Below are 22,605 nucleotides of genomic sequence, written 5' to 3' on the forward strand. Positions count from 1 at the left end.
TGTTTGGTTTCAAAGTAATCTTTAATGATGGTGCTACTGCAGAGCTTATAAATAGTATTAACAGTGAACATTTGTTCCTAGTATTATTTTTGCATTTGACACAAAATAAAAACCTATTGTCAATTTTTAACAGGTTAAAAAACTATGGCACCATACTGCATGCCAAACACAGAACTGCATCAAGTGGTCATTGGCTGAAATCAACAAATGACTAAAATATAGGAAAGAAAAAGTCTTTGCTGATTATTATTGATTGATAGAGTAAAGAATACCTCTGCTCAAAGTCAGAAGGGGTATTAAATAGTTTGATAAGTTTTTCACCTACCTTGTAATCACAACTAAAGCAGTGGCATTTGAGAATAAAAGGTAAATGTTTTACTTTGGAGCTAAATACTCAAATTCAACAACCAGAACACACAAGCATGTTTACAATATAAATAACTTAAAGGATTCTTTTTTCAAAAACATTTATTACAAAAAAAAAAAAAAAAAAATGCATCACACTTTTTGTGGACAAACAATAACCTTTAATTGTAGAAAGAAAAAGCGTTTACTATCCCGGCAACTTCTTAAAAGGATAAGAAGGAGCTAAAGTAGGAAAACGTAAATGTGTTACAAGATTGGAAAACAAATTATTTGAAACTTGCACCAAAAAGGTCTTCACAGAAACAAAAAAATTAACAGGTAAATATTTTTAAATGAATGCCCCCCAATGGGGCGTTTTGACATGAATATCAACAGCAATTTAAAAAAGAAATGAACATAATTACAAATTTCAGAGGCCCGTATCTCTAGCTAGTGACGTTGACTGAAATGAGTTTGGGTGACAGGTATAGGGATGATGGGTGCTGGTAAACCATTTACAGACACTTTATGCAGAGAGGTCACTGCTGTTGAAACGGTCTTGGTCGTAGACCTCTGCGACAACTTTGCGACCTCCAAACCAGCGGTCATTGAGGGCCTGGATGGCTTTGTTCATCTCTGAGGCCATGGAAAACTCTACAAAAATTTTGACAATGATATCTGCATCCTCTTCTTCTCCTTGCTTTTCTTGGTATATGATGACTCTGTTGACGGCGCCAAACTTCCCGCACTCTTCTGTCACCTCACCCTCCAGGTCGTCGTCGATGTCCTCGGGTCCAACCATATTTCGAAGCACCATCACTGTGGACTGGAGGGGGGGAGGGAGGGGGGCAAGGCAAGAATTTCAAACAATTTCAAAAGCTTTCATCAAGATAACCAGTTTCTTTCATCTCAAACCTCACCTCTGATTTTCTTAGCAGCTTCTGCATCACCATATGTCTGGCACTGCTGCCCGAGATGCTCATGTGTTCTTGGTCGCTCAACATCTCCTGCCCCGTACCGTCCTGCAGCATCTCCTCCTTCTCCTCTTTCCTCTCTTGTTGGTTGGAACCACCGGCTTGATTCGACAGGACTGGCGGCGATGCGAGCACAGGGTTCACAAGTCCAACCTGGGGGAGCACTGGTATGGGAGGACGCACTGGAGTCACACCTTTATGGGACAAGTACACATGCACTCAAGTTATATCAAGTTTAGTCATGTATTTATTATGATTTGACCTGATAATCCACCACACTCACTATGACTTAAGTTTGATCCTGTTGATCAAATGTTAATTTATGGCTTACAACTTGATACCATTACAGTAGGCTAAGATACATCCATCCAATAAGATTTACTCTCCTTTAACGATTTACCCACGAGCACTAAAATTGTAAGCAGTATCAAGTAATGTGAATGGCTGTAAAAATGGCAAGATACTGTTTTTGTGATCCAAACCAAAGCTGTTCCTCCTTCAGCAATTTATACCCCAGAAACCAATCAGTGCCTTCAGATTGTAACAGTTTGACAATGCTTTATTTAAAAACCACCATTTATTCATGTTTTAAGGACCTTAAAATAAAAGATGAAGCTTTTAGTCCAGCAACAGAGGGTTGCATTTAGCTAAACTCTCATAACGTTTTGCTTCCAAGAAGGAAGCTTTGTTTACACCCCACCCTGATTTTCAGATTAGATTTCAATTACACGTGGTTCAAATCTTGCTGACAGATAGATCTTCACCAAGGACTGTAAATTATACAGTTGTCCGAACATTGTCATGATTATGACTGACTCGGCTTTTTAAAAACCCAAATGATTAAAAACTTTACCTAAAACCTGGCATTTCCGCTCCTCTTGTTGAAAATCTCTTACTTTTATTAAAGCGAGCACTCACTCATGCCTCGGTACACACCTGTGATTACCCCAGGTGCCTGGGCCGCCATAACAGCCTGAGGTATTCCCATTTGCTGACTGAGAAGCTGGGGTGCGGCTAACGCCCCCAGGACTGAAGCTCCGGCTACAGCCTCCTTGGGAGAGGGGGGCCGAAGACATTAGGTAAGGGAAACACACAGAGCACAGCACAAGGCAGCACAGTCAACGATCACACAGCATGGCACAGAGTGAGCTCAACCTTGCCTCTCTCTAGTGAGAATCAAGGTCACCAACGGTACTTTATTAGAGATTTACTAACAAAATCATTGATCTTAGCAAGTCGTAAATACAGTCGTGATGTTAAGAAAACTTTTCAATCATAACACGTTATATACACTAGGAACACAACTGTCTGGTTTATCATTGTGATCTGAAAAAAGATGTCAATGTGTTTAGAGAGAAGAAGACTTAGCAGTGCATAGCAGATCACTTATATTACTATACAATATACAAAAAGGAAAATATCTCTTCAGATTCACATTAAACTTGATTAAAAAAAGATCAAGCCCAGAATGTGTAATTTTTCAGGGCTGTTAAATTGACACTGTGTCAGGGCAACTATTGTTTTTATGTGATCCTACTATTAATAAACAATTCTTTGCCCATGTTATCTGTGCTTTTGGTGTCAATTCTAGCTAGATCTGGGTTATATTTACCTGGAAGGCCATTAAATCCCTTTGGAAGGGATTCATACTTGCCTGGGCCGTTATCTTAGCAGTGGCTGCCGCTGCGGCCACAGCTGCAGCAGGCGGCAGACCACCGGGGGTCGTGGGGGTCAGTAGGGGCATGGGCGGTGTCACTGCTTTGCCCACGCGTAGGTACTGACCCCCCAGGTCAAAGAGGTTCATAGAAGACACAGCGTCCAGGGCTGACTGAGGCTTTTCGTACTCTGCAAGTGAATCATAGTAGTTGTAAACAGCGGAGCATTCGCAACACAAAGAGAGCGAGCGAATGAGGGCCCTCCAGCTCACCAATGAAGCCAAAGCCTCTGTGTCGCCCTGTGGTTGGGTCTCTGGCTAACGTGCAAGACTTGATCCTTCCGAAGGCCTCAAACACACTCTTGATGTCATCGTCTGAGAGGTCGGGGTGGACGGACGCCACGTAGATCCGATTAAAGGCGCGCGCCTCCTCTGCCAGCTGGTCAATGATGGGTTGCGCCTGACCGATGTTACTTGGCCGCCCAACCTATAGCACAGATCATACCAGCAGGGCTACTGAGTAAGGTTTTTCAACGTACCAACCAAGAACGCACTACCGCGGAACACCATATCCCTGCAGCGCTAACTTTCGACAGCCACCGAGTTGAGTCTAAGCTACTCTCTTACTACAACCAAAACACAATGCTATCCTGGCAAGTATGCTCTGGTTTTGCATTGATCCATTATTACACTCATCTGAGAGACTGGTTCTGAGATCTCAAAAATTATTTATTGCCGGTCATTCTATCATTCATATACTAGCCACCAGGTAAAAAAATACTCTTTAAACTCCAAGATTCCATATTTACAAAAACATGACCATGACACTAAACTGTGGACAACACTTTGAGTTCTGTGAGGATCACTTACACTTTTCAGAGCTCTCTCTATTTAAAAACCTGCCTGACTGTCAAGCAACAGGAATACTTGTTGATGTCCATCAGCTGAACATGAATCTAATTACTGTACTAAAACTTTGATTCATGCTAGTAATGTAAAATATTTCCATATATGTAGAACCAATAACTTAATTTACAATGAAAAAACTAAGCTGTTCTGTAAATAATTGCGCAACTATCAAGTAAGGACCTGCAGCGTTACCTTAATACGACCACCAGCTCAGCCAGTCACACTGTGCAGGCACGGTGTGACTGGCTGAGCTGGTGGCAAACCGAAAGGGGAACGCGTTAAGTTACTCATGCTACTGCTACGCACCCTGACGACTTCCTGTCCCTACGTATGACGAGCATCTAAGTGCGACTGGGATCTGTACTACAGATGGGGCGGCCAAGCAACACCAACCAGGCGCAGCCCATCATCAGCACACCTTGGACACAGAGCGACGCCACGCGCCGCTGGGCATCCTACTGGAACTGGTCACTAAAATAGCTTTGATGACATCATGGAAGCATAACACACAAACAGACAGTACACTAAGCATACGCCCAGACATACACACAACTCACGCACCTGGAAATCAACAAAACACAGAAAAGCAAAGAGGGAGAGAAATGAGTCACATATGAGTTATTTCACAAATAATGTAAGTATTACAAAAGCAGCACACGTGTAAATTCACAAATTATTTAAGTAACAAAAAAGCAATTAATTAACAAATTGACTCAGTATCCCCAAATTCCTTCTAAAACATATAAAAAATGGGAGATATTAAATTGTTTTCCGTTGCCCATGTGTACCTAAGATCTTGAGGTACTCACATCTCCAGACAACGTACCTTAATGTTTCTCCCCCCCAGCATGACTGAGTTCATCTGCTCCAGAGCCAGCTGGGCAGCCTCTGGCACATCATATTCCACAAAGGCAAACCCCTGCACAGTCAGAAAAAAAATGGAAGAAAAACAGAACATGTACAAAAGTTAAATCGTCAGGCAGCTTTATGTGTACTCTTCAGCATTAAATCAAGGTGGGAAAGCAGAATTGACGTCATGTTTAACACTTAAAATACACTGACCTTGTGTTTCATTGTAACAGAGTCCCAAGACATGTCAATGCTCTTGATTGGGCCAAAGGGGGCAAAGGCCTGTCTGATGGTGTCCTCACCGAGCTCATAGTATATGGAGCCCACATACACCCGACACATGATGGCTAGGGCACGTTGCCGCTGAGCTGCCACCTGCCAACCAGGGAAAACAACACACGATAAGCTTTAGAGAGTAAAGGAAAGGAAAACAATCACACACACAGACAATTAATAATAAATGTGTATATTATACTGGGATTGCTTTCCCCCTAAAATAGTTAAAAAGGCCAATTCCAAGTTAGGGGGTCTGGGCAGGTAAATAGGGTAATAGTGGGATACTTTAATCAATGGACAGAACTTTGTGAAAAATATACTAACATGTATAACAGTTGTAAAATATGGATGTCACCACTTGTAATTACACCATTACCTCTATTCTGTCACTACTGAACAAACATATGGAGAAAAACACACTCAAGTGATTGACATGCACAGCCCTCACAAATATTTGGCTTCAGTAACTGACCTGTAGTCCGGGGATGCAAGTAAGGTAACAAAAGTAATTGTGGAGTTCAAACGAAATCCATACAAAGCCTTGATGAAAGCATTTCAAACTTTCTTCTCAAGTCTAAAGGGGATGGGGATAGTTTAACAACCCGTAGTTGTGCTGTGCTTTTTACTGATGCTAATGTTATTTCTTCCCATTACAAACAAAATAGAACATGTGCCTAATCCATGACATATTGTTGTGTTGACCTGATCATCGACAGAACAACTTGACTTTGAGCTGGCCAAAAAGATCCCTGTTCCAGCAATTCTCTCATTTTGGTCCATTAAAGAGATTGCTATCCCTCTTTTGTCCCATGCCGAGAACTTTCTGTTTTACGTCGAACAAATGCATATTTTTCAACAAGTGGCGGCTTATCTCACATTTATAAGCCCTTTAAAAAGCTCATTAACAGCCAAAAGGCTTTGGCTAGCTTCTTGTTAGAACTACTAATGCAAATTATCCCATTGTGACTTAAGAAACCAAGTAAACAAGTGATTCTACATTTTCTACGAAATATGCATTCTTTGGTTGGATAAAAAGGCAGGGATTGTTGCTAAAGCAACCAGTAAAAGAAGGGTAACAGTCATTTTCCATTGGTATGCGGACAGAAAAATAATTTAATAATCTATTGACCGATTGTAAAGGTGAGAGAGGATCTCCAAAGCCCATTGTCACTGCTGCCATCTGAAAGACAGTAAAGACGAAAAAAGTGCTGAAAAGTAGGTTAGATATCCCTTAGCTTTGCTTTTTCAAAACTGTCAATGCTTTGCTAGATAGACAAAAGCGGTTTAGCTAACACAATATTCAAAACCACCTTCTAAAAACATACAGTTTGGGGAGTTACCTCCCCTATCCAAATTACAAATCACCACACAGCAATAAACATTAACAAGCCCCCTATAAAAGTGAAAAGCATTTAACATGATAATTAATGCCTTCTTGACGACTTTTCCATCTGAAAAAGAGCAGAGGCAAAAGCAAGGGCAAATGTTCTACAGCTGTGGTCTTTTTGGGGAGAAGAGAGTAAGACTTCCAAGAGAGATTTAACAAAACCAAATTTTGAGTCAAGAGATGTCTGTATTACTAATGTAGAACATTTCCAGGACATTCTGCCTAGAATCAAGACTCATAGACGACAGGCACATTACAAACTTTTTATTTGGCACAGTACCAAAACCGTTTTCTCATCTCACCTGCAGGTTGGTGAGCTGTTGTTGCTGATGGGCGATGGTTTGCTTCACCAACACACTCTTAATGCTTTGTTCCATGGCATACTTCTTCGCCTGGAAAAGGAGAAAAAAAACATTACATCAAAGTTCCTCATATAATAGACTTTTAAAAACATTATTACTACGACTAAATATTGACTAACACTATATCAGTACATTTATATGCTTTTTATTCCTGCAGTCTTTTTTCCAGCAATATCTAAATTCATCTTTCGAATAACATCCAGTAACAAAGAAGCACCTCAGTGAGCATCCAGTATGAGGAAGTAAATGAATGGCGCATAAATTAGTGTCCAACATTCAAATTAGGAAGAAAACAAGAAAACAACATTTGAATAGCTGTCCATTGTAGTGACCTCTATGCATGAAAGGGTTAATAAAAAAATAAAAAAAAGGGATCCTATATTTTAATAGTCATGTTGTGCTTTTATTATTTGTACATAGAGTCAGGGCATATTCATACAACTAGCAAGCTGATTAAATACCCAGTTACACAACCTGGACAAGAAACTGGGTTGAAATCGGGTTACTTAAGTCCTCTAGCCCAATCGTGCATGTAAAGAGGAGGATTTAACTTACACTGGTCATTACAGGTACAGTACTAGTCAAAAGTTTGGACACACCTTCTCATTCAATGGTTTTTCTTTATTTTTTTCTACATTGTAGATTAATACTGAAGACATCCAAACTATGAAGGAACACATATGGAATTATGTGGTAAACAAACAAGAATATCTTTTATATTTTAGATTCTTCAAAGTAGTTGAATGAGAAGGTGTGTCCAAACTTTTGACTGGTACTGTACATATAAACAGATACAGTACATCAGGGTCATCCTACCCTCTGAAGGGCCTCCTGCTGCTCTGGGGTAAGAGGAGGCAGACCCAGCTTGGAGCCTGTGCCCTGTCCATTCTCCATCGTCAGAGCTTCACCTCCCTGCAAATCAGAAACAGCAAAACATTTAGTCAAAACACAATGAACCCAGAAAACACACAGAGTCCTGTTCACAGTCACATGACCTCACACAGCACAGGTTTATAGTATGCTAGATACAGGACGGAATTACACCAGGTGGGTCCTCCTTACCTACACAACCCGCTAATGGCTGGGTCCAGTCAGGAGAAGAGGACTGACGGGGAAGCTTTAACAACTCAACAACTTCTAAGGGGAAATAAGAAATGCCTTCAGACTAGCAATAAAGAAAAAACAGGCAGCTAGCATTGTTTAACATTGCATCTCCCTCAGGTTGCACTGAGCTAGCGTTAGCATGTAGCACACCAATGCTAATCTAGGTTAGCTAGCAACAACGGGCTAAAGCTAAACCGTAGTTGAGTATGCATGACGTCGACGTGTACATTAACTTATTTACACCTACTTAATCTTAAATGCATACTTATTACTTTAAAAAACACGGTATGATTAGCGAGGCCTGCATGCTATTTAGCTAGCTTTGTTGCTAGCTAATGTTGCTAATGTTAGCCATTCATTATTATGGCGCGTGAAGTAATCCCCCCCTCCCCCCTCCCCAGAGAGATATATTTTTAATTAACACGATATTTTGTATTAAATAAGTTCTGCCTTAAATCGCCATCTACTTACGCCACCGCAACTGTAGCAGATAAATGTAAATGTGCCTCTTTATCGAGGAGTGTATTTACCGCAGTCTCCGTCACCGCCATGAAGCACGCCGTCTTGGAGAGGCCAGTACACTTGCAGGTCTCGCGAGATCTCAAAGTCTCCAATTGGAAGTATCGCGATAGCGGAAGTATCGCGATAGCGGAAGCGACGAGAGGATACGGGGTGCGATCTGTGAATCACCGCATGAAGCTGGTTAAATGCGTTAAAAAATATATGGGTTTTTTTGAGCTGATATATTATGTGAGCTGATTAGGTTTTTAACCTGCCAATGTTTTAATCAAATGCTTTATTTTTATGGTTCTTACACATTTTTGGTAGCTGTTTATGGAGGACGACATATATAAATAAATAAATAAATGCATAAATAATTGTATAAATAAATACAGGAATAAATAAATAAATGTTTGAATACAGAAATAAATAAGTAAAAGAATAATTAAATGCTGAAATAAATACCGTAAATATATATTATATAAATATAATAAATAAATGAAGGTGAACGTAAATGTAGTAATAGATTTATTTATTTATGTCCCATTTAGGAATCAATTTTTATTAATTAATTTCAGCATTTATTTATTTATATATTCTTTTAATGATTTATTTCTGCATTTATTAATGCATTAAAATATTTCTGTATTTATTTCAGCATTTATTTATTCCTTTATTTATTTATACTTATATCTTTTTTCGTCCTCCATAGCTGTTAACCAACCATTATTTCATTAGTGCAAGAATTGTATGGAATATGTTACCCAATGTTAAATATAACTTTTGGTTAGTTAGATTATATTCCTCCTATTCTTGTCCATGGATTCTCTTTTCAACAGCTTCCTACTGTTTCGTTTTCTACATTTGTTTCATTTGACAAAATGTAGGAGTGATATGGTTTTTATACACTAATTCAAATAATATATAATTTCTTACTTTCTTGAATTTATTTTAATTAATTTTCAGAAAATGTGCTATTGTGAGCATAAACATATGGTCAACACATATTCGAAATTGTCTCAGAGTGGAGGATTGATCAACTTAAACCCCAATCCAATAAATAAATAAAAATACAAAGAATTTCAGACATGTCACATATTGTTTATTGTCATGTATTTAATTGTAGTAGTTGTAATATTTAACAAATGTTTAAGTAGAACACATCCAAAAGGCAAATTTCATTCAACAGTTTCACGGGAAAATAAGTCATTTGACATAAAATGAGACTGATATGGATGTTTTTTTTTTCATGTTTGCACAGTCTAAACATTCATTTTCTTGGTCAGGTCCCCCTCTGAAACTGAACTGTGACTGACAAAGGCAAAAATGTTAAGTTCTGAATGGTTGCAGGCTATTAAGACATGCAGCTTACTAGATCAAAGGAGAGCAATAGTGGCACTTCTCTGTATTGAAAATGTGTCTAAAAGCAAACCCCCTTCAATAGTCACAAATAAATATGTACACCACAGCCCGTAGTCGGTGAATGTCTGAGAGAATTCATGACTCCTTTCTTCAGAGACACACTGATAAGAAGGCCTGACACAGAGTAGAGTAAGTAAGTACTGTAAGCAATGACTGTACAGCAGTGTGTATATGAAGCCGCATCTTTACTGACCCGAGAAACAAATGAAGCAGAGCTAAATGATTATGACAAAAAAAGAATACACTGCTTCGATCAGACAATTCACCATTGGTTTTTTTGTTCTCCAGTTTTTGTAAAAGAACAATCCACCATTCTTTTACGGTGCCAAGATTGGATTCTTGACAAGAAAATCTGGCCGAGCTGAAGGAGTGTATTCTATTTTTGTGTCTGTGTGGACTACAGTGCAATCAATTCCAAAGTTCACACTGAAATTGTGCGAAACAGAACTAGAGCAGATCTGATCCTGGCAAATGAATGTGTTCAAAGCAAAATGTTCCTCTTCTTTTTTTATCATGAATTATGTGTTATCACCTGCAGCCCATGTAAACCTCAAGAGGTTAGCACTGTTAATGATTACATTAAAAACAAAATGCTGAAACCGTACATTCCTAAAGACCTTTGGGTAGATGTTTCCTTTAAAACACCTCTAGACACAAAACAAGTTCAGAAATTTAGTTAAAGTAGTAGTTAAGTAATATTTATCAACATTTTTTATTAATAAGTCTTAAGATCACATCACCATCACCCTTACTCCCATTTATATAAGACTATGATTTTACTTCACACGCTTCCTGTGATGTAGTACAAGTTTTGCACATGAGCTGCAGCTCTTTCTGAACTAACATTTACTGCAGCAGAGAGCACTATCACCTGATCCACACGTCCAGTATACAAAGGCTGCAGCTCTCAATGGAGCTGCCATTAATGGGTGTCAAGCTTCACATTCACCCAGGCTGACTATGTGGACTCATAATAAGGGACGAGCACTAGCAAGAATCAATGCATCTGATCTTAAAGTTAAAAGTCAGCCTGGATTTGTTAAATTCCAAATCACTATGTTGGGTAAGATGCCGTTTTCATTAAGAAATGTTGTCCAAAGTACATAGTAGCCATTTCAGGCACTTTGCAAGTCTTTGGCTTTCAGAGCGCTTTCACATGGAAAAAACCCTTAAGAGCACAACAGGCTAAAAGAGAGCCATCATCTCATGGCTCGTCACTACATTTAGGCATGGTGTGATTAGCTCCGGGAGAAGAAGCCTTTAACCCAAGAGTGCAGTTAGGTGTGTTAACTTTGAAACTACATAAAAAGTAAAACAAAAAAATTAAAACAGCTTGTGCAAGCTTCTATGGTTCACAGTTAAACATAAATAAATAAGTCAACTGAATGAGTATTAACAGTGCATGTTGGACGGAATAATAAATTCCTTAAACTGTTATAAACAGAGGGTTCTGGCTCGTACGGGAGAGATGCTGTCGTAAATTACTTTGTTCACAATTTAAAGTAAATCATCACCAATCAAAGTGGACATTGGAGTGCAAACGAGGCTCAAGAGCAATAAAATGTCCTTCTGAAAAACTTAGCTGCTGCATTTTTTAATTGAAACATATCCGTTGTGATTAGTGGCATTATGGAAAAGCTGTCCATATATCTTAAGGCGTGATAGTCCTTTTAGGCAGGGAGTTTGTCAATCTTCCACTGCATTGTGGGATTGCTGAACACAGCCAGGATGCCTCCGGCCCTCCGACCAGAGGTGCCTTCGGTTCCATCTCTTCGCAGCCGTTCCCTCTGTCTCTCTGGCAAGATTTCCTGACTGTCAAGGCTCAGCATCCTTCAGTATTTGTCCCTTGTTTTTCATCAGCTCCCTCCGTTCTCGGCTGTGTGATCCCTGTCCGCTGCCCTCTCCCTGTCTCGACCCCGTGTGGTCAACGCCCGTGGCCCCTCTGTCTGGGCCAGCCGCTGTCGTGACCCCTCCTCACTGTGTGCTCCCAGAGGCCAGCGCTCGGACCCGGTGTCTGCAGATGGCATCCTCCAGGAACCCTGCTACCTTCTCACTGTCCTCCTACACAGGACATTTTAAAGACGAGATACAAGTTCCTGTTTTGCTTAAAAATGCAAAAATCTCAGTAAGGACATTTGAACATTGCTGTTGATGAAGAACAAACATAAAAAAAGCTTTTATATCTACCTCATTAATGAAGGCGTAGTGAACAAGTTCACTGGCAAGGTCTTTGGAGGTGTCAGCTGAAAGATTCATGAAATATTTCGGTTACAAAAATCACAAAATCAACATATAGTTTATGTTGTTTTTAAGGATAAATATGGTGATTTTCTCTATTTTTCTTCTTCAAATCCGGTAAAACGACCAAAACGAACAAGGAATTGATCCAACTAACAAGTATAGTTTGTGTATGATATACTGTTTCTTATTCCTCTGTGCCATAGAGCTCCCTTTAAAAAAATGTTTATTTATATAGCACATTTATAGCTCAAAGTGCTGCACATAAAAAAAACAAGCTGTTCCCTAGTTACCACATGGGCCTGAGAGCTACAGAAAGGCTGGGGAAGTTGGACTGTTATGACAGACAGACTGACGCTTTGTTGGTTTTGGGCTTTTCCATGGAATTTATAGACAGCAAGAAAAATATAGAATAAAGCTGTCTCTCTCCTTTAAGGTACTGTCAAGCTCAACTTACTTGGAAGGATGTCACAGCTAAGCTGCCTATGAAGTTTGTCATCCATCTTCAGAAACAGTGAGAGCTGGGGAGACATTAAAAAGTCAAATTTAAATCAAGCTGGATTCAACTTTAACCACCATAACTGTGTTACTGGCAAAGAAAATCAACAGTAGGCTTAATTTTTAAACAAATAGTTTATACCTAAATGTACCTGTAATACTATGTGACTCACATGAGTTTTGGTCCCTTCTTCATTTGACTCCAAATTACAGTGCATCTGAACAACCTACGACACAACGGAGAAAAAGGGTCAGCACAGCAAAAATATCTTTTGTATTTTTTAGATGATAATAAACAGGCATACTTATAATATTGATGAAGCTGTTACATATTTCATGTAACCAAAAGGGAGGTATTTTCATGTGTAAACATCTTCACTGGTACATTCTCTCCCTGATTTATTGCAGAAAGTGAACTGTAAACATACTTCTCCTCCTTGGACATTTTTCTAACCTCAGACATGTTTTCCCTGTAGGCAGACAGATTGTGTATCTAATATGTAATTCTATTTTGGTGACGTCTGAAAGACTAACCTTTCTTGATTCTGTCTCCTGGGGTTCAGGAGTCGGCGTCTTGACCGTCTCAACCTGCTCCTGAGACAAGGACAGGGCGCGAGGGACGGGGTGAGGCCGAGACGAGGCGAAGTTCATTAACGGGTAGATCCCATTCCTGAAGAGGGGACAGGACGACGTGTTGAACCTCATGCTGCGGACACATCACCGATACAAAACGGGTACTGAACTTTAGTTACACTTACTTGACATCCTCCAGAAACTTGTCAAGCTCCAAAGGGGACACATGGGAATATCTGTAGGACGTGAGGAGACGCACAGGAGAGCAGAGTGAGTGTTGTGCTTCACATATCAGGATATTCAAGACAAAGATGTGAGGTGCTTGTGAGATTTTACTTGAGTTGAACGCCCTGTCTGTCATCATGTTTAATCTCGGCCATGACAGCGTTGGGGTCAAAGGACTTGGTTTTCTCCTCCACACAATTTTCTGGGAGCAAGTCTGTAGATGCAAGACAAGTCTGGATGTTAGCTGATTTGATACAAATGCTTTTTTTGTTGTTTTCAATATATATATTGAGAATAACAACAGTTTTGTCTTTTCAAAAACCTTTTTTCATATGCTAAAGCAAGCAAATATATTGTAAAACCCTGATAAATGATACAGGATGAACATGTTTTAATTCTGTAAGGATTTTACACTTAGAAATTGATCAACTGCATGCAGGAACAAGTAAATATCGAGATGTGCATTGAAAGAGGAGACTTTGGTTTGCTGAGCTTGGCGTGTGTGGCGGTGAGAAACTCACACTGGTTGTTGATGAGGCAGTGGGCGGCGAGCAGTTTGAGGGAGTGGACCTCGAACAAGACTCGGTGGAACAGAAGGTCGTGAGCAGTAGGACGGAGCTTGGCTTCGTGACGCAAACAGGACTGGGTGAATTCCTGCAGAGAGCAACCAGTTCAACACATAACTACAAGAGTATGACCCAGTTTACAGAGCATCACGGTGTGTTCTGGATTTCCTGGTAAGTTTAACTGAAACATTCCCTCTAAAACTGTGCAAGGTTGCTACATGTGGTAATAAATAAACCTAGAAGCAAGGTGGTGTGTGGGCGGGTGTTAATAGTGTAGTGTGGGAAAGTTTGTCTTTATGTTTCCATGGTTGCACTGGTGTATATTTAGGACATGGAAGTATTTTTGAGACTCACTCTCATGAGAGGGTCTTCCAGAGATTGACCTGCATTGACGATGGCCTCCTTGGACACAGCACTGTCTCCGTTGGCCTGGATCTCCAGTACTGCCATCTAGGGGTGCAAATAATCTGTTAACACAATCACACATAAACACACACACACACACACACACACTGAAGGGAGGACCATACAGATCTGTTTCTCTCACCTCTAGAGCACAGATGCCAAAGGAGAAAATGTCTATGGCATAATCATCTTCGCCAGCTAGAAACAGAAAAGAAGGAAAGCTGAGATGAAGGTGGTGAGTTGCAGAGAATAGCTTTATGGAAAAGCTTCCCCAAAATGAAAATGTAGTCAGATTGAGCCTCACTGCAAACAAATAATAAATTCTATCTATGTTTTTAGAGCACTTAAAGGATCAAAAAAACATCTAATTAAATGTCAGAGTGGGATAAAATGAATGTTTTGTGGCTTCAACTGTGTCTCCAATAATTAGACACTCATTATCTCACCATCTGCTACAATTACAGTCATTACATCACAGACTTCCCACAATTCAATGGTGGAAGAATCAAACCCTCTGTTGTCAAGAAAGCATTTGGATTGTGCTGCAGATGTGTGTAAATATGGAACTACAGGGGCTAAGTACAAGCTACACACAAACTCCGCTCCATCCCACTTACATCCATATTCTGGAGCAAAAAAATGAAGATTCCTTTGCTCATCGCGATGCTGCCTCGCTTTACTGTGGACGCTGGCATCTGGAAACACTGATTAGAGAAGACACAAATAGTATCGATACGTCAGATGAAATAAGATGATGGATGTGACACAAATGGAAATATATCTATCACAGAAATACTCTATCTCTTACCATTTACAAATAGCCGATGCCACACTGTGGAAAGAAGATTAAGCACAATTGAGATATTTATTCTGTTAAGTAAAACTGCAGAGATGAATTAAGTCCAGCAGTGCCCAGTCTGAGGATACAACATGGGTGTCTTATGCTGATTGTAGTAACATAAAAAGCCCTGCAAGGAGCAGACCTGAGCCGATCTTGATGAGGCCGTTGTGCTGAATGAAGATGGTGTCGCACGTCAGGTTGGCGTGGATTATCGGAGGCTCACAAGAGTGCAGATAACTGCCAGTGAACAATAAAGCGTCCAGTTAATGTGCTGGCTGTGACAATAGAAATCTCTCATGTTAAAATCCTGGGGAAGAAATCAGTCAGTACCTGAGGGCAGACAGAATCTGGGTGCACCATCTCTTCCAGGCCTAAAATATAGTGCAACAGAGCAACATGAAGACAAATATCCCTCTCTAAATCTCAGGTATATAATGCGGAGAATACCAAACATTTCACTGTAACCACTTTAAAACATCAGATGTAGAAGACAGAAGAGAGAAAAAAGAGAGGGTGAGAAGCAGGTTTCAAAAAAGATAAATGTCTGAGCAGACTGAGCCACCAGGGTGTCCTGTTACATCATCTCTAATCCTGCAGAAAATATGGATCTGAATAGTGATTGGACTGCAGTACTGTGAGCCACCACCAGGGGACAGACACGCCAATCCAGTATGTGAACAAAAGAAAAACTGACCTTCACATTCATGGTCTTGTGGTTCTTCTTAGTTTTCTTCAGAAACTGCTTGAGGCTGCCCGACGACATGTATTCTGTGATGAATATAACCTGTAGAGCCGCATATGAAGTTGAGATAAATAAAATGTGTGTGAATGTAGAGAAATAAGGACAGACAGGGAAAGACTGAAAGGATTAGAAAAATCTTACCCTCGCCTGGCTCTCCTTCATGTCCAGCCAGTACTTGTGGAACTTGACGATGTTGGGGTGTTCGACCTGCATCAGGTTCTCAAACATCTCCTTGATCTTCTCCTAAAAAACATACATATTCACTTAACATCATGGACCAACAAGCAAAAATGCCAACAATTCACTATTTCAACCTTCTTACATGTTAATATTCGCTGTTTTTTTAGTCTTCTAGGCTATTTAACTCAATATCTTTGGGGTTTGGACAAAAAAAGCAACTTTCATATGTCAATTTACACTTGTGATGGGCATTTTTCACTAATTTGGGATATAAATCAGACACACCAATAATGAAAATAACCAATTATTGGTGTGATAACGGGGATTCAGGGATGGAACAAATGCTAAGAAGTGTGGTAAAAATGTTTTAAAAATTCAGATTATGTCTACAGACTCTTTTGTCACATCATCTCTGGGTAAAATCCTCAGAACAGAATAAATACTGATCGTCCAGGCTTTAGGGAATAAGAGCCACAATACCTCCTGTGCTTTGAAGACCTTCTTGTCAGAGAAGAGCACCTCGTTCCAGACCACCTCCACACCCTCCTCTGTGTCCATGGCCAGAGAGGCACTCTCCACACCTGGGACATTACCTTGGCTCACCTGCAGGGGGCAGACAGGAACAAACAACAGGATTTAGCATAATGCTTACACTGCACCTGCAAAAGCTACTCATTTATTGCTGTCCTAATTTGAAGATACAAAACCTGTATTAAGGGGCTCCACACCAAAGTTTAAAAGCGACTGCCAGGCTGGCAACCAGGCAACATCTTTTGGTTGCCAAAACTAAAAATATGGTTGCAGTTTAGAGTCAGTAAAAGCACCAACACACTGGCAGAGTTGACTTTGAAAGTAACATTTAAATATCACTAATACAACAAATATTCAAAATGTATTTATTTTGGGTTGCACGTTTGCTACGTTTTGCTCTTTTTTATGCATCTATTATTTTAATCGTGGTTAATACTGATGGCAACGGAAGGCCAAGAATTGGTTGCCAATTTTTCAAAGTGGTTGCTAATGGCAACCTGGCAAACGTTACTGTCAAGTCCTGCATTTATTCATTAATACAGAGCAACAACATCATTTGCAGACGTGTTTGTGTCCATCTGATGGACTCTCATTTTAGCTCTGCATGTCTAAAAGCTAGTCCCTCAGTGCGTCTACAACTGACGTTTGGCAACGACTTTATGAAAGTGCTGTGAGTGAACAAAAACAGTAAAAACAAAGCATCAGAACATTGCAGTGCCCTTGTTAAATAAATAAAAAGCATGTCTGAAATGATTTGACGTCACCCCTGTGGTTATAATGTCTGCTAAAAGCTCCACATGATCCATTAACAGAGATCTGACAGCAGCAGCTCCATTAAAAAAAAAGGTGAATTTGGGAGTCTGAGTTAAAAGGCCAGTAATGTCTAAGAGGCGTTATCTTTATTTAAACGTCATGCAATTCCGTTTTCCATCCACTAACGCACAAGAAGGCCTCAGTGTTGATCGATGGAGGATTCCTTTCACTGTACTGAGGTTATGTTAAATGTGACCAGCCAGCTGTAACATGATGAAGAGTAAAGAGGTGCGAAAGGATGAGCAGCAGCTTGTGCAACGATGGAGGAGATGGATTAGCCGGAGACAGAGAAGTGAGAGGATTGTGAGATGAAGGAATTAGAGAGACGAGACATGTGGCCTCAAGATGGACGATCTGGCACCGTAGTTCCAAGAGTTACGAAGGAGGGGGGAATAAAAGGGAAGTGGGGTGAAGTGAAGAGGCAGCGGCTCGGTCTATAATCTGGCAGACGCAGACGGCCTCGGGGCTGAGTGTTTATGCAACAGCCTCAAACTAAAGACTCCTCATCACAGGATATTGCTGCCTCAGCGGAACAGACCTGCTTGAACCTCCTGATACAGTTATGCAGCAGAAGTAGTGGTGCAGTGAGTCCACTACTGATAATGATGATGCAATCTACTTATTCTCGTGAATTGTTGGTTTCTACCCGTTAAAGGGGAGTTTTTTCTTGCCACTATCCCCCTATTGCTTGCTCATGGGGAAATGTTGTTTCTCTTTAAACGATTATAAAAAAATGGTAAATGTAAATAATTAAGTACGATCTAGACCTGCTCTACAAGAAAAGTGCCTCCAGATAACTTCTATTATGATTTGATGCTAAATAAATAAATTTAATTATGCAAGAAATTAACAAGAAACCTTTCCAGACTCCAGGACCCTGACCTCTGACCTCTCTGAGATTACCTGACGATGATCAATAGAGTATTAGCTCTCTAGTTATGGAGAACACAGACTCATTGATGTTTCTATTGATGGCCTAAACTGAAAACTATAAATCTGGGGTACAATGTCAAAGAACATTTGCAAACGGGCCACAAACGTTGCAGCAATGATCAGAACAATGATCAGAACCGACATGAGCTTGAAGACGGCGTAGCAACGATTACTTGGGCCTCTCTCTCCACCTCAGTTACAATTTACCACTGCTAAATGCTAACCATTGATATAAGTCTACAGAGCCGTGCTTGTACCAGGCTTCATGACATCATCAACCCACACTCGGTGATGCATGGCGTCAAAAAACGGCTCTTTGTAAGCGGCTCAACAGGAGGAGGCTTGTAAATCAAGCCAAACCAGCAGAAGATAAACAGCAAACACAGCGGCCACAAAAGCTACTATAAATATTCAGAAACCTCGAGAGAAGGAAACCAAATGTCTTGGGGGTTTTATTGCTCAACCTGCGGTACAGTGCAGCTGTAAATCTCTCTTTGCAGGGTATGCATGACATGACATATAATTCCACTACTCCCACTCTACAGGAGATGATAATCTGATTACTGGTATTACAGAGCTGGAACACAATCCTCTCTCTGGCTGGCAGAAGAGGGAATTCCTTCGCTCCAATAATCTATCCGGAAGGAATTATGTCAGCTTGCCTCTGGCGGCAGGGCTCGTCAGTTGTTTATCTTCTCTGGAAGTTGAGAAACACTCAGTCCCCTGTCCCAACGTTTACATCCCGAGGGTTTTGCTTGGTCGCGGTAGCGTGAGACTCGTAAACAGCACACTGCTTGTTTGCGATTGGCTGCAGGAAGGGAGGTGGGTTTAGGGCGGGGGAAATGGATTTAAGGGATCGTGTGTTCATGTCAAAACAACTTCTATTCTGATGTTTGTTAACCCCACATCTGAGCCGGGTGAAACTGGATCGTGGAGGCTGATACACTAACCTCTCATTACCTCATCACACATTTCCCGCCCACCAGATTCTTTTAGTTTTGATTTGTCAAGGAAAAATAGTGGTAGATCAACAGCAGGGGAACGAAACAGAGAAACTACAACAAGTGTAAAGTTCAAATCCCACCTCTGTCTCTACTGCAGCGCAAGTTAGTACACTTTAATCACGGCCACCAAAAATAGGAAAACAGAACTCTGACAGGTGATGTAATGCATCACTTCTCTCTATGTTTATACTTGCAGCGTATCACTCTGCCATCATGGTAAACACAGCAGTATGTAGCTCACATTAAACCCCAAACTAAGGACATTTTATGCTACATGATCTACAATAAAAGTAATTACAAGTCTTAAAAATGACCCACAATCCAATTGTTTTTGAAGACAGAAAGTTAAAAGAGTAATCTGAAAGATGTGTGTGTACAAACTACTTTCATATATTGTCATATACTCTTGTAGTAGTCATGTTTTAGAGTGCTGCAGCGATGATTTATTTTTTAAGTTCACCCAGGAAGATACCATCACACTGGTTCCCTTGACAAAAGGACAATGGGATTTTTCTATTAGACTTTGGATAATTGCAGAAAATAAGCAAACCAACACCACCTTTTTGACTTTTGAAGCTTGAATGCAATATGCAAAAGTAAAAAAGCTAACATTGGGCTACTTATTAACTATAACACAGCAGCATGAGCGTGAGTAAACAGAATGTAGTTGTAAAGGCGGACTAGTCGGAGTGATGACGTTTAGTAATTTCATTTAGCCCCTTGTTAGCAACCGCCATTTTTTATACATGTAAACACTTCAAAATTGATGAGAGGGATATTTACTGACATTTTTAATATTGTAGAACAAAACTTTAAATAACTTTAGCTTGTGTTAACCACAAACCTTATTTCAGGCGTCTGACCAAAAACCCAATTTACCTCGAGACAGAGAACCGGAAGTGAGAAAATGCTAACTCATTTCCGGGTTTTAGGACTCATCCCTGCAGCACTCTACTAAGTACACTAAGCTAGAAGTGATGCAGTCTAATAAAACTGCCAGGCAATAAATCCTGTTCAGTGTTAAAGAGGGGTGTTGACTGTGTGGAACAGTTTAGAAGGATGTAGTTTTCATTGCTGTTGTATTGTAACATGTTTTACAGTACTGGGTGATATACTGTATGTTGCTGATAGACCCACCGTGCTATCTGTGCACAGCTAAATTTACTTATGGTTTACCACACTTGCACTGGCTACATTCATGCAGAGGAAAGTGCAAATCTCTGATGGCAGTGACAGTTTCATTGTCCAGAATCAGAGTGGCGATTTATCTCGAAATGAGAAAAAAGTGTGCAATAAAGGGACAGAGGAAGGATTAGCAAGGGGCGAAACTTCAGAACTGCAGCTCTTCATGTAAATCTCCCTGCACAGGCATCGTATATGAAAGAGTGTCTTTGTCTGAGACTGTGTGTGGGTCCAAGCCTTAGTGACAAAGAGCTTTGTCTCCCAGACGTCAGTACCTCTCCTCCTCCTACACCTCATACCTCGGCGATGAGCTGATACACCACGTTAATAATTAATAAGTAGATTTTGTACAGGCGAATCCCAAGTAATCTGCGTCACTCTGTGCTAGATACTCGCGAGGTGTCTGTGCTGTATGTAAATGAGTGCAGACTTATTTCTGTTCTGTTGCTTTGTGCTTCTTTCTCTCCCTCACAGAGATTTCACCGGCATCAAAGAGGAGCAGGATCAAAGATTTGGACTGAAATATTGAGGAAAATGCAAAAATCTTTTTCCCTCATTCAAACATGTGGATGTTTGAATGAGGGAAAAAGAAGCACTCCTTTCAATTCAAGCACAATGGTAGATATTGCAAGTTTAAAAAACGGTTTACTGCTATGACATCAAAAGAATGCATTGGGATTACAGATATTTGTGTATACAGGTCATAAGTAGGGTTGTAAATCACAAGATTCCTCGTGATACAATATTATAATGATTCTTTGGACAACTAAACGCTGATTTCACCAAGTCTGCCACGATACAATTTTGATTCAATTCACTTCAAGTGCCTGCGTTCAATATATTAGATAATATCAATCAGTTAAGGAAATTATGTAAATTGGTGACAAAGCTGCTCCAGATAGATGTATTGTTCACCCCTAATAAGTAGATGATTACATCTTCTGAATGTGTTTGATCAACTTTTCCTGATACGACCGTTCTTATGATATCCTACGAAGAGTTACTCCTTATTGTTCCTGAGATTTACTACAAGATCCACCAACACGTCAATTTCCGCTAGTTACGTGCATACGGTCTTTTCAAAATAAACTTCCCTCTTCACAGGAAACAACTCAGATTGGTTTAGGCAAGAAAAGTACTTGGTTAGGTTGAGGAAAACATTGCGGTTTGGTTTAAAATAACTAATGGAGCTGTTACTGAAGTACGCTAGTTACGTGACAAATAAATCAACGTTAACTTCTCGTTCCACATGGGGAACAAACAGCAGTCTCATGGATGGAAGATCGCTGGTTGTTGACAGAATTATTACTGGGTTCACAAACGTGACACTGGAATTTCAAAATAAAGTCATACGTTAAAGATTACAATATGTAGTGATGTTTGGTTTGACTTTACATCGATGATATTATATTATTTATCATTTAATCGATATATAACGATCCTCTAAATCAACTTATGTTTGATGTAGGTTGGACCTCCATTTTTCAACAGTCAAATATTATTTCCACTTCTTGCCTGTACTTCCCTTTTTCGTCCATTACCATTTTTTCCGTTACACAAATGTGCTAATGAGCAAACACCAAAGCAAGCCAGACCTTACAGTGAGTACACAGAACAGTGATTGTGACCTCCCGCTGCTCGTCTGATGAGCTGTCTCACACTCCTTGTTCCTGTCCGGTCAGTGTCGGGGCCATGAGACGCTGACCGTCTTCTGACCTTCAGCAGCTAAACCAACCGCTCTATGGTCCGCCTCCACTTCTTTCTGTCGCCCCCACAGTGTCACATGTGAGGCACACAATCAGGTCAGCGTCTCGGATAATGTGTGTGTGTCCGCTCAGCGTGAAGAATAATGTGACAAGTCAAGCGGGGGACAGGAAATGTGCAACACTCGACCATCTTTGTTCACAGTCCGATTAAAGCGTACGTCTGCATGAAATATTTTCAAATCATTTGACAAAATCATGTTAACTTGTCTGGAGCATTTTCTCAGATTTATGCCCTTCCATTTCCCGCATTATCTAAATCAAACCGCTGCCAGGATCTCCACTTTCCGGAGCGTAAAGAGGTTCGACCTCCTCCAACGGACACACA

General features: G+C 40.3%; 2 protein-coding genes across 6 annotated transcripts in view; both read right to left on the reverse strand.

Annotated features, from left to right (window-relative positions):
- Positions 1-510: 510 nt before the first annotated feature.
- Positions 511-8,526, reverse strand: puf60b (poly-U binding splicing factor b). 5 transcript variants are annotated; one of them, XM_054622965.1, is made up of 12 exons: positions 8,391-8,526; positions 7,819-7,893; positions 7,573-7,668; positions 6,697-6,786; positions 6,137-6,187; positions 4,945-5,106; positions 4,709-4,801; positions 3,247-3,460; positions 2,932-3,164; positions 2,256-2,370; positions 1,266-1,513; positions 511-1,171 (listed from the first exon to the last, which is right to left on the reverse strand). In XM_054622965.1, exons 3-12 carry the CDS (start codon positions 7,648-7,650, stop codon positions 872-874), a joined length of 1,584 nt encoding a protein of 527 aa, XP_054478940.1. In that variant the 5' UTR covers positions 7,651-7,668; positions 7,819-7,893; positions 8,391-8,526; the 3' UTR covers positions 511-871. The 5 variants fall into 5 exon arrangements, with proteins under 5 accessions (XP_054478940.1, XP_054478941.1, XP_054478942.1 ...); XM_054622966.1 differs by having other exon boundaries at positions 8,332-8,410; XM_054622967.1 differs by lacking the exon at positions 8,391-8,526 and adding an exon at positions 8,332-8,350 and having other exon boundaries at positions 7,819-7,890.
- Positions 8,527-9,446: 920 nt separating this feature from the next.
- Positions 9,447-22,605, reverse strand: part of LOC129110813 (nuclear receptor-binding protein 2-like) — a 30,688-nt gene continuing 17,529 nt past the window's right edge. The window contains exons 2-18 of the mRNA XM_054623035.1: positions 16,532-16,654; positions 16,013-16,114; positions 15,824-15,913; positions 15,460-15,500; positions 15,272-15,366; positions 15,097-15,120; positions 14,906-14,992; positions 14,431-14,486; positions 14,238-14,333; positions 13,839-13,971; positions 13,429-13,531; positions 13,278-13,328; positions 13,054-13,189; positions 12,693-12,746; positions 12,479-12,542; positions 11,971-12,026; positions 9,447-11,844 (exon numbers count right to left, since the gene is read on the reverse strand). Of these exons, the coding sequence (XP_054479010.1) occupies positions 11,758-11,844; positions 11,971-12,026; positions 12,479-12,542; positions 12,693-12,746; positions 13,054-13,189; positions 13,278-13,328; positions 13,429-13,531; positions 13,839-13,971; positions 14,238-14,333; positions 14,431-14,486; positions 14,906-14,992; positions 15,097-15,120; positions 15,272-15,366; positions 15,460-15,500; positions 15,824-15,913; positions 16,013-16,114; positions 16,532-16,654 (1,398 nt within the window). The 3' untranslated portion in view covers positions 9,447-11,757. The remainder of the gene's footprint in view (positions 11,845-11,970; positions 12,027-12,478; positions 12,543-12,692; positions 12,747-13,053; positions 13,190-13,277; positions 13,329-13,428; positions 13,532-13,838; positions 13,972-14,237; positions 14,334-14,430; positions 14,487-14,905; positions 14,993-15,096; positions 15,121-15,271; positions 15,367-15,459; positions 15,501-15,823; positions 15,914-16,012; positions 16,115-16,531; positions 16,655-22,605) is intronic.

This window comes from Anoplopoma fimbria, chromosome 21, assembly GCF_027596085.1.
Source record: "Anoplopoma fimbria isolate UVic2021 breed Golden Eagle Sablefish chromosome 21, Afim_UVic_2022, whole genome shotgun sequence".
Taxonomy (NCBI): domain Eukaryota; kingdom Metazoa; phylum Chordata; class Actinopteri; order Perciformes; family Anoplopomatidae; genus Anoplopoma; species Anoplopoma fimbria.